This window comes from Pelecanus crispus, chromosome 1 (assembly GCF_030463565.1).
Source record: "Pelecanus crispus isolate bPelCri1 chromosome 1, bPelCri1.pri, whole genome shotgun sequence".
NCBI lineage: Eukaryota > Metazoa > Chordata > Aves > Pelecaniformes > Pelecanidae > Pelecanus > Pelecanus crispus.
The window spans coordinates 226,409,833-226,428,047 of NC_134643.1; the positions used below are offsets into that span (position 1 = coordinate 226,409,833).

An 18,215-nucleotide genomic window follows, 5' to 3' on the forward strand; every position below is an offset into this window, starting at 1 on the left:
ATCCCTGTCCCCGTCCCCATCCCTGTCCCCATCCCCATCCCTGTCCCCATCCCTGCCCTCATCCCTGTCCCCATCCCTGTCCCCATCCCTGCCCTCATCCCCGTCCCCATCCCCATCCCTGTCCCCGTCCCTGTCCCCATCCCTGTCCCCATCCCTGCCCTCATCCCCGTCCCCATCCCCATCCCTGTCCCCATCCCTGCCCTCATCCCTGTCCCCATCCCTGCCCTCATCCCTGTCCCCATCCCTGTCCCCATCCCCATCCCTGTCCCCATCCCCATCCCTGTCCCCATCCCTGCCCTCATCCCTGTCCCCATCCCTGTCCCCATCCCTGCCCTCATCCCCGTCCCCATCCCCATCCCTGTCCCCATCCCTGTCCCCATCCCTGTCCCCATCCCCATCCCTGTCCCCATCCCTGTCCCCGTCTCTGCCCCCATCCCTGTCCCCATCCCTGCCCTCATCCCTGTCCCCATCCCTGTCCCCATCCCTGCCCTCATCCCTGTCCCCATCCCCATCCCTGTCCCCATCCCTGTCCCCATCCCTGCCCTCATCCCTGTCCCCATCCCCATCCCTGTCCCCATCCCTGTCCCCATCCCCATCCCTGTCCCCATCCCTTCCCTCATCCCCATCCCCATCCCCGTCCCCGTGGTGATCCCTGCGGCGCAGCCAGCAGCCGTGGCCCCATGGGACCACCCTTCTGGGACCGGTGTCACCTCCCCTCTGGCCCGGGAGGAGGGGGACGCTGGCCTTGCTCTGCCAGACCCCCAAACCGCCGAGCTGCCACGTGCCGGCGCCGACCATCCCGGCGCCCCGTGGGACCACGGTGCCGGCGGGGATTTTGCCGGCTCCCGCTCGGCTGGCACGCCGGCATTCCCCCGGCGCGGCGCAACGCCGGAGCCATAGCTGCCTCAATATTTCCCGACGGAGTCACGGCGTGATTAATGAAGCCATTAATCTCATTAGAGTAAGCAATTTGTCTTTGCTCCGACAGGAGCCGGGGCACGGCACGGCACAAAACCCCCGCGGCTTCGGCAAAGCCAAACCGCGCCGCGGCCCAGCCGTCCGGACCACCATCCGCTCTCCTCCCCGTGGAAAACAGCACCCTATTTTCCCCCTATTTTTTTTTTTTTTCCCCCTCTTTTTCCTTTCGGAGAGCGGTGGCAGCATCCCGTGCCCCACCATGGAAGGGTGGGGACCCCCAGCGCATCCCCCCCCCGCCTCATCCCAGGCTCCGGCGGACTCTGCCAGGATGGCAAAACATCTTTTCCAGCGGAAGGGAATTCACTGGCAGCAAAAACGTGGCTTTTTTTGGGGGGGCGGGGAGGGATGGCCACACACCTGGTAGGGATTTCTGGGATGGATCGCACCCCCTGCTCACCCCCGCCAGCCGGCCGCGGCAGCTGGATTTGGCCCCCCCCGGCCCCCCCTCCGGCTCCTCTGGATGTTTATAGAATAGAGAAGTCCCATCCTGGCCAGCTTCCTCTCCGGAAAGGCTCCTCTCACGCCTGCCACGGGATGGGAAGGGGACCGGGGGCGGGGGGGGGGTCCCGCACCCCCCCCCTCCCAACCCCAGCACCTGCGCTCGCCGGCTCTCACGCCTCGGGGCGTGCGCCCATCCCCCTGGCATCGCTCCTGGGTGATGGCCGGAGTTGGGTTTTCCCTGCGGAGCTGGGGGTGATGCTCCCCTGCCCGAAGCCCCCGCAGGGGGAAGGTGAGCCCCCCCCGGAGCGGGCAGAGGATAATCCGCAGCCCGGATGGATCCCGCCGTCGCTGCGGGAGCACCCAGGGGTGCTGGCTCCAAGGCGGGGGATGCGGTGGGAACATCGCCTCACCGCCGAGCTTCCAGCCCGGCTTTGCCGGAAAAGCTGCAAGTCAATTATTTGACCCACACGACCCTTCGAGCTTAGAGGCGTCCGTCTCCCCGCGAACCCTCGGAGCCCAGCTCCTGCCCCTCCCGCCGGATTTCATCCACCTGGGAACGTGAGGGAAATGATCCCAATTAATTCTGTAAGCGGATTAGCGCATTAGCCCCCGGCGTGAGCGATCGCCTTCGGGATGAGGCCGGGCATCGCTCCGTCTGGACGACTTCACTCCCCGAGCTGAGGCACCCCAATTAAATTAGCGCATCCGAGACGCTGAGTACACGGATCTCCGTGCCCACGGGCATCGCATCCCCCCGCCGGTACCCACATCCCGCCGGCACCATCCCCACCGGCTTTGCTTGCCGGGATTGCTGGCTCGGGATGCAAAAGGATGGGGATGCTGGAGAGCGGGGAGCCCGGCCGGGGCGGTTGCCCCATCGCGGTCCCACAAAGCCGGGGCTGAAGCTCCCGGCTCCCTCCCACCCTTGGGCGCATCCCGCCGGATGCGTTTTTAGCCCACGCTGGCTCAGCCGCAGCCGCCAGCCTCTGGATCTCGTTACGCTCTTGACAGGCAAAAAAGCAAATCGCATTTTGTATTCCTGCCGCCGCTCGCTGCCAGCTGGGAGGCCGCCCGCCGCCGCCGCCGGCACGGCCCTTCGCCGGTGCCCGTGTCCCCAGCTTGGGGACAGCCAGGGGTTTGGGTCACCTCCCCCGGGCACGGCAGCCCCAGGGGCTCCCTGCCTGCCCCCAAAACTGCAGGGAGGGTCGGCGCCCGCAGGCAGGGACACCCCGGTCCTCTCCCGTGCCGCGGCTCTGGCGTTCGCCATCACTTTCCCCTCTCCAGGGGCACTTTCTCCCCTCCCGCCTCCTCCTCGCGGAGGAAGGCGCTGGGCCAGGACCCCCTTCTGCCCTCCACCCAGCCTCGCCTCCCAGGGCACGGGGACACACGTCCCTGCCTTTGCCGCCTCTCCAAGGCCTGGCAGCAGGGTGACAACACCACGCTCGCGCCCGGGGATCCCAGGGGAGCAGCTGACCCCCCCCACCCCCCCCACCCCCCGCTAAGGAAGCCCCCTCCCAAGGACCCCCAAGCCGAGCCCCAACAGCCGGCGGCTGCAAGCAAACACAGCCCCGGCGCCCGCGCCGCCCTGCCCAAGCATTTGCTGAGCAATCTGGCGGCGTTAAAAATATCCTGGAGCCGTGATTCATCCTCCTCTCCCGCCTCCCCCCTCGCCTCCGGCAATGCCGAGCCCCCCAGCCCCGCTCCCCTCTCTCGGGGGGCTGCTCCGGCCAGAGCGGTTAAATATAGCCAAGCTCCGTGCGTTAGCAACGCGGAGCCGACGACAAGCAGGCAGGGTCAGGCAGGAGCCCAGTGCGGGCAGAGAGCATCGCCGGGCTAAAACGCTGCAGCGCAAGCTGGGGAAACTGAGGCACGGAGCAGGGAAGCGACTCCCGAAGGCAGGAGGTGCCACCGCGGGCAGGAGCTTTGCTGTCGCCAGCTCTGCCGTGGGCTGAGTGACGCCGCTGATGTCCCCGTCCCCCCCGTCCCCGCGCTGCTCCAGGGTCCTTCCCCCAGCCCTGGAGCCACAGTTCCCCAGGGAATCCTCTCCGTAGGGGCGGGGATGTAGAATCATGGAATGGTTTAGGTTGGAAAAGAGCTTTAAGATCACCCAGTCCAACCAGTAACCCAGCGCTGCCAAGGCCACCGCTGAACCAATTCAGGGCAGAGGAATAATTCCATCTTTCCTGCCTTGGGGGATGGATTATTTTTGAATTAAAGTAAAAACTGGGAATCACTAAGGTTGGAAAGGATCTCTGAGATCATCAGTCCAACCATCAACCCAACACCACTGTGCCCACTAAACCATGTCCCAAAGTGCCACCTCTGCCCGTTTTTTGAACCCCTCCAGGGATGGGGACTCCCCCGCCTCTCTGGGCAGCCTGGTCCAACGCTTGACCACTCTTTCCGTGAGGAAATTTCTCCCAATATCCAATCTAAGCCTCCCCTGGCACAGCATCCCTGCACATGGAGGCAGCATCCCTGATTACCCCCCCACCCCCAGCAGCATCCCCGGGGCAAGCGCTGCGCAAGGTCCAGGGCAGCAGAGGACGGACGGACGGACGGACAGAGAGACGGAGAAGAGAGCGGGCAGTTCTGCCCAACCCCAGCCGGGAAGACATCCATCCCTTCCGAGCCTGCCCATCCCAGATTAGCGCACTGCTTTGGGTCCCAAATTACATTGCTTTAATCTAATCAGGCAGCAACAACCTGTAACCAGAGGTAGCTCCTTAATTACCTCATCTTTTATAAGGGGATAATGAGCGTAAACGGGAAGGAAACACTTCTGGGATATCTCTTCCCTCCCCGCGGTCGTTTGCCCGGGGTCCTGTTGCCGCGGATGGATGAGGAGCTGGACCCCAGCGATGCCGGGCTGAGGCATCCCAGGGCCGGAGGATGCAAACCGGTGGCACGGACCACCCGAAAAAAGCACGCCAGCAGCCCCGCGCGCCCCACGCCTGCCTCAGTTTCCCCGGCTGCGCGGGGTCGCAGCCGTGCCAGGACCGGCTCGGCGCGCCGCTGGCGTTGGGTCGGGATGGGAAGGGATGCGCTGAGCCCAGCGTCCACCCTGGAGCTCAGCGCATCCCTGCGCCCCGTTCTCCTCGCCCGTGCGCCGGCCTGGCAGCCTTCACCACCGGCGCAAAGAGCGGCCTCACTTCTCCTTCTTCCGCCGTAGAATCACCGTGGAGCGGCGGCTGGGGTGGCGTCGCCCTGCCAGGCACAGGGCGGGCAGCCGGGCTCGCCAGCCACGGCGGTTGGCGCAGGGGGGGCTTCACGGGGCGTTTGCAGAGGGTGGGCTTCATGGGGCAATCTGCACAAGGCCGTTTGCACAAGAGAGTTTGCCACGGGGCGTTTGCACAGGGCGGTTTGCATGGGGCAATCTGCACAAGGCCCTTTGCATAAGAGAGTTTGCACAAGAGAGTTTGCCACGGGGCGTTTGCACAGGGCGGTTTGCATGGGGCAATCTGCACAAGGCCCTTTGCACAAGAGAGTTTGCACGGGGCGTTTGCACAGGGCGGTTTGCATCGGGCAATCTGCACAAGGCCCTTTGCATAAGAGAGTTTGCACGGGGCTTTTGCATGGGGCGGTTTGCACAGGGCATTTGCACAAGACAGTTTGCACAAGGCTTTTGCACAGGGCATTTGCACAGGCCTGTTGCATGGTGCATTTGCACAGGGCCATTTGCACAGGGCCCTTTGCACAGGGCATTTGCACAGGCCTCCTGCATGGGGCATTTGCACAGGCCTGTTTGCACGGGGCCATTTGCACGGGGCCCTTTGCACAGGGCATTTGCACAGGTCTGTTGCATGGGGCATTTGCACGGGTCTTTTTGCATGGGGCCGTTTGCACAGGGCCCTTTGCACGGGTCATTTGCACAGGTCTGTTGCATGGGGCATTTGCACGGGACTGTTTGCACGGGGCTGTTTGCACGGGGCCCTTTGTATGGGGCATTTGCACAGGCCTGTTGCATGGGGCATTTGCACAGGCCTGTTGCATGGGGCATTTGCACGGGACTGTTTGCACAGGGCCATTTGCACGGGCATTTGCATAGGCCTGTTGCATGGGGCATTTGCACGGGTCTTTTTGCATGGGGCCGTTTGCACGGGGCCGTTTGCACGGGGCCATTTGCACAGGCCTGTTGCATGGCGCATTTGCACGGGTCTTTTTGCACGGGGCCATTTGCACAGGCCTGTTGCATGGCGCATTTGCACGGGTCTTTTTGCACGGGGCCGTTTGCACGGGGCCATTTGCACAGGCCTGTTGCATGGCGCATTTGCACGGGTCTTTTTGCACGGGGCCGTTTGCACAGGCCTGTTGCATGGGGCATTTGCACGGGTCTTTTTGCATGGGGCCGTTTGCACAGGCCTGTTGCATGGCGCATTTGCACGGGTCTTTTTGCACGGGGCCATTTGCACGGGGCCATTTGCACAGGCCTGTTGCATGGCGCATTTGCACGGGTCTTTTTGCACGGGGCCATTTGCACGGGGCATTTGCACAGGCCTGTTGCATGGCGCATTTGCACGGGTCTTTTTGCACGGGGCCGTTTGCACAGGCCTGTTGCATGGGGCATTTGCACGGGTCTTTTTGCATGGGGCCGTTTGCACAGGCCTGTTGCATGGCGCATTTGCACGGGTCTTTTTGCACGGGGTCGTTTGCACGGGGCCGTTTGCACGGGGCCATTTGCACGGAGCCTTTGCACAGCCTGGGACCGGGTGGACCGACGCTCCCTGGGGACAGTCTCTGAGCAGGGCTGGTTTTTTTTTTTTTTTTTCATTTTGCAAGCAAATTTTCCAACCTCCACCATCCCCCCGAGACCTTCGGGGATGCTCCCCAGGTTGTCCCCCCGCATCCCGGCCTCGCCTCCTGGGGCTGATGGAAGCGGGGCCGGAGTCAAGGTCGCTTCCTGTTGATGTCCCTTTGTCGGGCAGGACAAACGGCTGGGACCGCGGCCGTCCTCCTCAAGGATTTCCCGTCCTCAAGAACATCGCGGCCTTCTTGGAACAGCAGTCCCCGGCCGGGCTGGCCAAACGATTTGCCGCTAATTAGTTGTTGATAAGAGCAAAAGCGGAGCTGGGAAGGGCTGGTGGTGGGGTCTCTCCGGCCGGGATAGGGAATGGAAGTTGTTATTTCGGTGGGAAAAGGAATGGCGAGGAGCGGGCAAATGGCTGAGCCGCCGGCCCTGCCCGCCCGCGGGGTCCGCTGCACCCCGGGGACCCCCCTGCACCTTGCAGCCAGGGCAGGGCGGCTGCTGCCTGCGCCGCTGCATGCGCCGCTGCCTGCGCCGCTGCCTGCGCCCCGCTCAGCCCCGCATCACTTGTCCCTGACCCCCATCCCGTGGCGGGGAGGGGGACACGGACCCCTCGAGCCCACCGCCTCCTGCCCCAGCCCGTTTTTGGGGGGTGCAGCGGTGCTGCGCTGACGCCCCGACGTCCCCGGGAAGGGACTTGACCCGGCTGCCCTTCTGTTCCCGGCACGGAGCTGCCCGCCCTGCAAGGCTGCGGTGACGATAAATAACGTGCCGGAGGGTGGACAGGCGGGGATGGGACGGGGGGAACGGGCTCGCCTGTGGGGTACACGGGGCCAGGGGGGTGCCCGGACCCACCCATGGGTGGGCTGAGGGGGTTCCATCCTGCAAACCCAGAGCTCAGGGCAGAAAATGGTCCTGCATGAGCTCGGACCGCCGGGCGCATCCCGGCAGACGGTGCCAGCCCCCTGCCAGGGCTCGGGGGCCAGCTGGGGAGAAAGAGGGTGAAGCCACGCCGGTCCCTAAAATCCTCCCCTCGCCCCACGGGCACCGCGCACCCTCCCCGTGCCACGGCTGTGGCCCCGGAGCCCTCTCCATCCTCCCGAGGCAGCCGCAGGGAAACTCCCCCATCGTTAGGAGCATCCCTGGTACCCAAGGAGCCTCCGCCCCGAGGGACGCGGACATTTCCAGCAGCCACCGTGCCCACCCTGGCACCCAGCTGCGGAGGGTGGCCAGTGCCGACCCTTCGGCGCTGGCACCGGCGGCAGAGCCGGGCACGGGGCCGAGCGTCATTGCCGCAGGGCCCCGGCTGCGGGCAGCGCTGGCAGGGAGCTGGCATCAACACACATCTCTGGGATGCGGCATTCCTGGAAGGCTTTCCCTGGCACACCATCCCCTTCCTGTCCCCGCTGGCCACCAGCACCTCCCGGCTGGGTTTTAAGGACTTTTCCTAGATATTTTCTGGCGGATTAGCTGTGCCGAAGCTCCCCTGGCCTGGCTCTGCTCCGGAGCATCGCGGCAAAGCTCCAGGGATGCAGCCGGAGAGGGGCTCGGGGGGGGACGGGAACAGCCGGGTCCTATGGAGGGGACTTGGAGCAGTGGGATGGGAAGGGGAGATGCGGCGTTCCTGCATCTCCCCGCCGGCGTGGCCGGCGCTAATGGGATCTGCGCGGTGATTAGGGAGCTCATTTATCAGCCTCTGATGGGATCTGGGAAAATTGAATTCCCAGCCATCTGCAGCTGGGGAGGAATTCAATCTGGGGCAGCGCTCTGGAGCAGGGCTCGGGCAGCCGGGGGCTGGCAGAGCCGCCTCCCTCGGGGGGTTTTGCTCCGTATGCACAGGGACCTCTTTTATTTTCCACATATAAGAGGATTTAGTTACGGGATCCAGCTCTCAGCTGCCACGGAGGGGTCTGGGAATTGCGGGGGTCTCGCTACTCAGATGGGGAAACTGAGGCAAGGGCCAGGGGAAGCCCAAAGCCACCATTAAATGGCTCCGCATGCGGGAAGGTTTACAGCGCTGGCGTTTAATGGATCAGCACCCAGCTGGGGGTCCGGTCTCCAATCCCCTTGTCTAGGGCTGGTCCCAAAGCCATGCCCAGAGCACCCAAAGGTGCCCGGCACCAGGCACCCACCAGATCCGTGGGCACCAGCCTGCCCGGGACATGGGTGGCAGAGGGATGCGCCGGCGGGGACCTGCCCAAGCCACAAAGCAGAGAGAAAATCCCCGCTCTGGCTGACACGCAGCTGCCAGGGAGGATTTGCTTCTGGGTTTGGCAGCATCCCGAAGGAGCCGGGCTGGGAGCCGCGATCCCTTCTCCTGCGCCAAGAACAGGGAGTCTCAGGAACCAGCCCTGGCTCCCCATCTGCTCCCCTCCGCATCCCCCCGGCATCTCCCTCCCCACGCGTCCTCCTCAGGGCAGGTGCCCAGCATCCTCTCCTCCACGCCCATGGAGCAGCCGGGGGTAGGGATGCGACCGGATCTGGCTGCGAAGATCCAGCAGCAGCTCCAGATCCCAGCCCTGTCCGCAAGTCCACGGACCCAATTCCGAGAGGGTCGGCCGGGAGCTGGTTTGGCTCCTCGGCCCCGGAGCCCATTTTAGGGATGAGCCTTCCCATGGCTGTAGATGCTCAGGGGGGGGCTCAAGTGAGACCCAGATTCGGCCCTCCCCAGTAACACCCCGATCGCCGCGTCGGAGCGGGATGGACGAGAAGACGCCGCTGAATTCACCCCTCTCTCCTCCCTGCGCTGCCAAGGATGTCACCGTCCCCGCAGCGAGCCCCCCCGGGCGCCGGAGCCACCCTGCAACGGCCTCGCAGGCAGCGGGCAAGGAGGTCTCTGCCATCACCTCCCCGCAAAATGTCTCAGCTCGGCCCCAAAAAGCCAAGGTCGGCCACGGTGCCCGTCGCGGTGCTGCTGGACCCGGCGCGAGAAATTCCTCCCCTCCGGGAAACAGCAAAGGTCAAAGCTTCCCCAGCGCCAGCTGCACCCAACCCAGCTCCGCATCTCCCGGTGCCGATGCCTGCACGCAGCCCCCCTGCCCGGGGTGCAGCAGGAGCACCCACACCCCAGCTCCTCCATCCCTGGGGTGCAGCAGGAGCACCCACTCCCCAGCTCCTCCATCTCTGGGGTGCAACAGGAGCACCCACAGCCCAGCTCCCCCTGCTCAGGATGCAGCAGGAGCACCCACACCCCAGCTCCTCCATCTTTGGGGTGCCTCAGGAGCACCCACAGCCCAGCTCCTCCATCCCTGGGGCGCACACCCCAGCTCCTCCATCTCTGGGGTGCAGCAGGAGCACCCACACCCCAGCTCTTCCATCTTTGGGGTGCAACAGGAGCACCCACACCCCAGCTCCCCCTGCTCAGAGTGCAGCAGGAGCACCCATACCTCAGCTCCATCATCTCCGGGATGCAGCAGGAGCACCCACAGCCCAGCTCCTCCATCTCCGGGGTGCAGCAGGAGCACCCACTCCCCAGCTCTTCCATCTTTGGGGTGCAGCAGGAGCACCCACAGCCCAGCTCCTCCATCTCCGGGGTGCAGCAGGAGCACCCACAGCCCAACTCTTCCACCTTTGGGGTGCAGCAGGAGCACCCACACCCCAGCTCTTCCATCCCTGGGGTGCAGCAGGAGCACCCACTCCCCAGCTCTTCCATCCCTGGGATGCAGCAGGAGCACCCACACCCCAGCTCCTCCATCCCTGGGGTGCAGCAGGAGCACCCACACCCCAGCTCTTCCATCTTTGGGGGGCAGCAGGAGCACCCACACCCCAGCTCCTCCATGCTTGGGGTGCAACAGGAGCACCCACACCCCAGCTTCCCCTGCTCAGGGTGCAGCAGGAGCACCCACACTTCAGCTTGTCCATCTTTGGGGTGCAGCAGGAGCACCCACACCCCAGCTCCCCCTGCTCAGGATGCAGCAGGAGCATCCACACCCTAACTCTTCCATCTCCGGGGTGCAGCAGGAGCACCCACAGCCCAACTCTTCCATCCCTGGGATGCAGCAGGAGCACCCACACCCCAGCTCCTCCATCTTTGGGGTGCAACAGGAGCACCCACAGCCCAGCTCGTCCATCCCTGGGATGCAGCAGGAGCACCCACACCCCAGCTCCTCCATCCCTGGGGTGCAGCAGGAGCACCCACTCCCCAGCTCCTCCATCTCTGGGGTGCAACAGGAGCACCCACAGCCCAGCTACACCTGCTCAGGATGCAGCAGGAGCACCCACAGCCCAGCTCCTCCATCTCCGGGGTGCAGCAGGAGCACCCACACCCCAGCTCCTCCATCCCTGGGGTGCAGCAGGAGCACCCACTCCCCAGCTCTTCCACCTTTGGGGTGCAGCAGGAGCACCCACTCCCCAGCTCTTCCATCCCTGGGATGCAGCAGGAGCACCCACACCCCAGCTCCTCCATCCCTGGGGTGCAGCAGGAGCACCCACACCCCAGCTCCTCCATGCCCGGGGTGCAACAGGAGCACCCACAGCCCAGCTTCCCCTGCTCAGGGTGCAGCAGGAGCACCCACACCCCAGCTCCCCCTGCTCAGGATGCAGCAGGAGCACCCACACCCTAACTCTTCCATCTTTGGGGTGCAGCAGGAGCACCCACAGCCCAACTCTTCCACCTTTGGGGTGCAGCAGGTGCACCCACACCCCAGCCAGGCTCTGGGCTTGCCGTGCAGCCCCTCAGCCTGTGCATGGCTGTGCCACCATGGCCGCGCCATTTCTGCACCCAAACCTGGTTTCCTCGTGCCTGGAGGTGACCACAAGCCCGCTGTGACGCCGTGGGGCACGAGAGGGCTGGGACCCACAGGCTGAGCCCCACAGCCCCCCAAAAACGATTAATGATTCCTAATTTCTACTGTCATTCAAAGATAATCCAGCCCCCAAGGCAGGAAACATGAAATTATGACTCTGCCCTTAACTGGTTTAGTGGTGGCCTTGGTAGCGTTAGGTTAATGGTTGGACTGGATGATCTTAAAGCTCTTTTCCAACCTAAACGATTCCATGATTCCATGAAAAACCAGCGCCAGGGCACATGCAACGCCGGCACGGGCTGATCCTGCACCCGCGTGCAGTCGCTCCTTGGAGCGGCCATACAGAAAGAGCTTTTCCCAGCGGGGACCCCCAGGCCGGCGATCACTGGGGTGCACCCACCCACACCCTGCTCTGGGGGTCCCGCTCTGCCCCCCGGCCCTGCGGCTCGGCGGGGTGGGGGAGGAAGCCGGCCCTGCCCCGCGTCATGGAAAGAAGCGCTCCCGCCGCATTGTGCGCCGCGGCCTTTTCCTCCCCTTTATTGCCCTGCTGATGTGTTTGTGTCCGCCGGAGGAAACGCCGGCAGCGCCGGCATAGACGCCCGCAACACGCATGTCCCCCCACCGCCCTCGACGGGGTCCCCCCCGCCGTGAGCCCACGCGTGGGGAAACTGAGGCAGGAGCAGCCCCACGCTGCCGGCCGAGGCACCCCGAGCCCTGGCAGGTTGGCAAAGGCACCCAGGGGGGTCGGACGGGGAGCGGGGGGACGCAGCACCCGAGCGTGCCCCCCCACCCAGGGCACGGCATGGCCCCCCCACACACCCCCCCAGCTCCTTCCTGCCTCGCCAGGCTGCGAACGCGTTATCAATTAGGGTTTGATTCATGGGCCCGCCAGCGGGTAATCGCATTGGGGCCGGCGGCTGGGAGGCAGAGGAGGCACAGGCATCTTCAGCCTCACCCCACGGCGGGGTGCTCAGGGGGGAGGCTGGCGTGGGGGGAGCAATAAAGCCCCCAGCTCTAGATACCCCTTATATACCCCTTATATACCCCCTATATACCCCTTATACCCCTATATACCCCTTATATACCCCTTATATACCCCTATATGCCCCCTTATACCCCTTATATACGTCCTATATACCCCCTATATACCCCCTTATGCCCCTATATACCCCTTATATACCCCCTTATACACCCCTTATGCCCTTATATACCCCTTATATACCCTCTTATATACCCCCTTATACCCCTTATATACCCCTATATACCCCCTTATACCCCTTACATACCCCCTATATACCCCTTATATACACCCATATACCCCTTATATACCCCCATATACCCCCATATACCCCCTATATACCCCCTATATACACCCCTTATGCCCCTATATACCCCCTTATATACCCCCTTATACCCCTTATATACCCCTATATACCCCTTATATACCCCTATATACCCCCTTATACCCCTTATATACGTCCTATATACCCCCTATATACCCCCTTATGCCCCTATATACCCCTTATATACCCCTATATACCCCCTTATACCCCTTATATACCCCTTATATACCCTCTTATATACCCCCTTATACCCCTTATATACCCCTATATACCCCCTTATACTCCTATATACCCCTATATACCCCCTTATACCCCTTACATACCCCCTATATACCCCTTATATACACCCATATACCCCTTATATACCCCCATATACCCCCATATACCCCCTTATACACCCCTTATGCCCCTATATACCCCCTTATATACCCCCTTATACCCGTTATATACCCCTATATACTCCTTATATACCCCCTTATACTCCTATATATCCCTATATACCCCCTTATACCCCTTACATACCCCTATATACCCCTTATATACCCCCATATACCCCCTATATACCCCTTATATACCCCCTTATACCCCCTATATACCCTTTATATACCCCCTATATACCCCCTTATACCCCTTATATACCCCCTATGTACCCCCTATGTACCCCAGGCCCAGGGATGGGGGTCCCAAATGCAACCAGCACCCAGGGCACCGACAAGGACTGGGGTCCCAGAGCATTTTGGGGGGGGGTGGGGTGGATGAGCTTTTTCCTCTGCCCCATCACGCGTCCCCCCGCTCCTCCTCCTCGGTGCCGCCCCAGCAGCCCCCAAACCAGGCTGGTGGTCCGGGTTAAAACCAGCCTCCCCCCCCCCCCCCCACCCAGGACCAGGGGCTGTGGCTCCCCTCCAGGTCCCCCCCCCCAACACCTGCGGGTCCCCTCGGGGGGCTGCAGCGGGGGCTCGAGGCCCACCCAGCTGCGAGCACCCTCCTGGGACAGGGTTATTTGGGTGCTGGGGGTCCGGGACAGAGGGGTCACAGGGACCCCTGCACCGCAGAGTGCCGCTTGCCCTGGCCAGTAAGGGGTCACACGTCCTGTCCCCATGCCGGGTGACAATTTTAATGTCCCCAAGCTTCATCCTGTCCCTCCCGGGGGGCTGAGTGCACCCCACGGTGAGCACCGGCCCCCCTCGGGCGCAGGCCAGCCCAGCTCCGCTCCTTTCCCTCCGTCAGCAGCTTTCGGCTGTTTCCCGGAGAGCGTTTCCTTCCCTTCATTTCGGCTCCCCGCCTCGCTCCGGCCTTGAACCCGGAGCCCCCCCGGGTGCCCCCCCAAAAGCCGCTGCCCAGCCCAAGCCCACCCGGAGCGGGGCAGAGGGGCTGCGTCACCGGGCAGGCATTCGGGGACCGCGGCCACGGCTCTCGCACCCAAAACCATCGGCACTGCCTGGCGCTGGGGTCAGGGAGCCGGTACGGCGGACAGACGGACGGCGAGGCGGGGGTGGGAGCGCTCCCGGCTGGGGTGAATCCCTCCAGGCTGCCCCTTCCCCAAATTCGGATGCGTTTGAAGGCGCGGGAGCACAGCGGACCATTTTCCCCGCCACGTACTGGGGCGCAGCCTTCCCCCAGCCCCCCAAAATGTGCAACTCCCGCAAGGAGGGAGGGGAGGGCTCCGGCCTGGGTGCTGCTGGGGGGGCTGGTGGGGCTCCCCCCGCTTCCCAACACACCCCCCGAGGACCGACACCCCCCCCCCCCTTGCCCAGGCAGGGCTGCCCGCAGCCCAGCCCTTGGGGCTCCCACTGCCAGCAGAGCGCGGGGTGGGGTGGGGTGGGGTGGGGGGGCAACGACGACACGGGGGAGGGGGGACCCCAACTCCAGCACCCCAATACCCCCAGACGCACGGGACCCGCATTCCCAGGCGCTCCCGAAACGCGTCACATCCCCAAACCCTCAGCACACGAGGGACCCCCGGACGCACGGGACCCCCGGACGCACGGGACCCCCAGGCCACCGGCCCCCGGGACCCCCATTTCCATGGGTGGCTGGGTAAAGCCCCCCCCCCCCCAAAAGCCCCGGGGTCGCTTACAGCGTCCTGGAGGGTGCCCATGGCGTGGCCCCCCGCTCCCGGGGGTGGCTGTGGGTGGGTGCTGGGGGGGCCCACCGGGACCGGGACCGGAGCCGGGACCGCCCGCCCGGTCCAGCCCATTTCCTCCGGCCCGGCGGGATCCGCGCCCCCCCCCCGCCACCTCCTTCCTGCGTGGGGGGGGGGACACACGGAGCCCAGCGTGTCCCCAAACCCCGAGGAGCGGGGGGGACGGACACACAGACACAGCTGCCCCCCCACACACCTCACCCCGGGAGCCCCCTCCCCGCCACGGCGCTCCCGTGGGACCCCCCCACCCCACTCCGGGAAAGGGGGGGGGACACGAATGCTCTTCCACGGCCGCCCCGCAGCTCCGTGCCTCAGTTTCCCCGCCGGGCAGGAGCCCTCCGCCGGGGGAGGGGGGGAGATGAGCGGGGTTCTCAGCCCCGGCGTGGCGTGGGGGGGGGTCCCGCAGCCCCCCGGTCCCGCCGCACCCCCCACGCCGTGCAGCGCCGAGCACCGCGGAGCCCGGGCTCCTCCGCGCCCCCCACCCCCAGCGCTCCCGGGGGTTCCCCCCCCCCCCCAAATAAACCCGGGGACCCCCAGCACCCCCGGGAATGGGTGGGGAGGGGGCTTCCCCCGGTCCCGGGTGGGAGGGGAGGTGGGTCGGGGGTCTCGGGTGGGAGGGGAGGCGGTTGCGATGGGGGGTCCCGAGGCGGGTCGGGGGTCCTGGGTGGGCGGGGAGATGGGTCGGGGGTCCCGGGTGGGCGGGGAGGGGGGGGTCGAGGGTCTCGGGTGGGAGGGGAGGCGGTTGCGATCGAGGTCCCGGGTGGGAGGGGAGGTAGTTTGGGGGTCCCGGGTGAGAGAGGGGGTGAGTTGGGGGTCTCGGGTGGGAGAGGGGGTGAGTTGGGGGTCTCGGGTGGGAGGGGAGGTGAGTTGGGGGTCCCGGGTGGGAGGGGAGGTAGGTCGGGGGTCCCGGGTGGGAGAGGGGGTGAGTTGGGGGTCTCGGGTGGGAGGGGAGGTGGGTTGGGGGTCCCGGGTGAGCGGGGAGGGGGGTCGGGGGGTCCCGGGTGGGAGAGGGGGTGGGTTGGGCGTCCCGGGTGGGAAGGGAGGCAGTTGCCACGGGGGTCCCGGCTGAGAGGGGAGTACGGGGGGGGGGGGGACCCGAAGGGGGAGCGGGGGTCCCACCGTCCCTACCTGTAGCACCTCGGAGCCGGGCACGGCGTCCTCCACCTTCAAGAAAACCTGCTGGCCCCGTCTGAAAAAGTGCAGGAGGGCGGTGAGGAGATGCTGCAGCCCCGGCACCATGCCGGCTCCCGGCTCGGCTCGGCCCGGCCCGGCTCCCCGCCCCCGGGCAGGGGCTGCCGGCCCCGCCGCTCCCCGCCCCGCTCCCCGCCCCGCTCCGCTCCGCTCCGCACCTGCTGCGCCCCGGAGCCGCGGGGGCCGGGGGGGGCGGGGGGTCCCCGGGGGGGTGGGGGCAGGGGCATCGCTGCGTCTCCCCCCCCCCGGCCATGTTAAACCCTCCCCTTGGTGGGTCTGGGGGCGAGGGTTCGGGTTGGGAGGTGCCCCCCCCCCCCGCTGCCCCACCGTACCCGCTTCCTAGGGTGTCCCCCCCCCTTCGAGCCGGCCTGCCCCGATTGGGTTGGCGCCCCCCCCACACGCCTCCATCTCCGTCGGTGAGTGGGTCCCCATGGGGGGGGGGGCCTGCCCACCCCTGGCTCTGGGGCAGGGCGGGGGGTGCGGCCCCCCCCCCTAATCCCGGGTTGGCTGGGAGAGGACCACCCCTCTCTCCTGTCCCCCAACATCGGGGGACATCCCCGCCACCCCAAAAAGCCCTGCATCGGAAGAGCACCCCCCTCCCTATTTTTGGACAGGGAGGCACCCCCATCTTACATGGAGGAGAAGACCCCACTTGGGGACCCCCCCCGAGGGATGCAGGGGCTTCGCCCCCAGCCTCCTACAAACCCCCCCGTCACCTGCGGGGTGATGACTTTGGGAAGATAACCCCCACCCCGAGTCCCCCATCCTCTCCCAGCAACCGGGATTTCGGGGGCGCCGCTCCCCCCGCCCTGCACAGCCTGCGCCACGCAGGGACCCCCCCCCGGGGACCACCTCACCGCGGAGAAGGGGCGCTCTGGGGCACGGGCGCACCCCAAATCGAGGGGCGGCGGCTCGACGCCGCGGGAGGCAAGGAGCGGGTACGGATGGGTGCAAGCGGGGGGAGGGGGCCGCGACACGGCAGCCCCATGCCACGGCTGCGAGAGGGGCGCAGGCGGCGTGACCGAAGGGAAAAAGACAAATAAATGGGAAAAAAAAAAAAAGGAGGCGGGAGAGAGAAAGAGAGATGCGCAATCGAAGAAGATATTATTTGCCAAAACCCACAAAGGCAGAGCCTGCCAGGGCTTGGCATCCCGCCTCCGTCTCCTCCGGGCACAGGAGGAAGGTTTCGGGTTGGGGGAGGAAGGCCTCCCGCTCTTCCTCCAAACCCCGGGAACCCTTCGGCTCGCCCGCTCTTTCCTCATCGCCCAGCTCAGCCAAATGGGAGCCAAAGTGGCCCGAGCCGCCCGGAGCAGGCGGTTCAGTGCCCCTCAGGCCCTCGTCCTCGCCCGAGGGCTGCTCGGCGGCTGACGCCTGCGGGATCTTAAGGCAATTCCTCAGCCCGGCTTGCGGAGAGGCTGGATGGGGTGGGAAATGTGCCGGGTGCAGGGCCCTTTGCGGGGTGCAGGGCCCTTCATAGGGTGCAGGACCCCTTTTGCAGGGTGCAGGGCCCTTTGCGGGGTGCAGGGCCCCTTTGCGGGGTGCAGGGCCCTTTTGTGGGGTGCAGGGCCCCTTTGCAGGGTGCAGGACCCCTTTGCGGGGTGCAAGGCCCTTTGCATGGTGCAGGACCCCTTTGCAGGGTGCAGGGCCCTTTTGTGGGGTGCAAGGCCCTTTGCATGGAGCAGGACCCCTTTGCAGGGTGCAGGGCCCTTTTCCAGGGTGCAGGGCCCTTTGTGGGGTGCAGGGTCCTTTTGCAGGGTGCAGGACCCCTTTGCAGAGTGCAGGACCCCTTTGCATGGTGCAGGGCCCTTTGCGGGGTGCAGGACCCCTTTGCGGGGTGCAGGACCCCTTTGAGGGGTGCAAGGCTCTTTGCATGGTGCAGGACCCCTTTGCAGGGTGCAGGGCCCTTTTGTGGGCTGCAGGGCCCTTTGCATGGTGCAGGACCCTTTGCAGGGTGCAGGACCCCTTTGCGGGGTGCAAGGCCCTTTGCATGGTGCAGGACCCCTTTGCAGGGTGCAGGGCCCTTTTGTGGGGTGCAAGGCCCTTTGCATGGTGCAGGACCCCTTTGCAGGGTGCAGGGCCCTTTTGTGGGCTGCAGGGCCCTTTGCATGGTGCAGGACCCTTTGCAGGGTGCAGGACCCCTTTGCGGGGTGCAAGGCCCTTTGCATGGTGCAGGACCCCTTTGCAGGGTGCAGGGCCCTTTTGTGGGCTGCAGGGCCCTTTGCATGGTGCAGGACCCCTTTGCAGGGTGCAGGGCCCTTTTGTGGGGTGCAGGGCCCCTTTGCAGGGTGCAGGGCCCTTTTGTGGGGTGCAAGGCCCTTTGCATGGTGCAGGACCCCTTTGCGGGGTGCAGGACCCCTTTGAGGGGTGCAAGGCTCTTTGCATGGTGCAGGACCCCTTTGCAGGGTGCAGGGCCCTTTTGTGGGCTGCAGGGCCCCTTTGCATGGTGCAGGGCCCTTTTGTGGGGTGCAAGGCCCTTTGCATGGTGCAGGACCCCTTTGCGGGGTGCAGGACCCCTTTGAGGGGTGCAAGGCTCTTTGCATGGTGCAGGACCCCTTTGCAGGGTGCAGGGCCCTTTTGTGGGCTGCAGGGCCCCTTTGCATGGTGCAGGGCCCTTTTGTGGGGTGCAAGGC

General features: G+C 65.4%; 1 protein-coding gene across 1 annotated transcript in view; it reads right to left on the bottom strand.

The window, feature by feature from the left end:
- PDE2A (phosphodiesterase 2A) overlaps positions 1-18,215 on the bottom strand; it is an 88,698-nt gene that overhangs the window by 32,097 nt on the left and 38,386 nt on the right. The window contains 1 exon segment of the mRNA XM_075707105.1: positions 15,523-15,583. Within this exon segment, the coding sequence (XP_075563220.1) occupies positions 15,523-15,583 (61 nt within the window).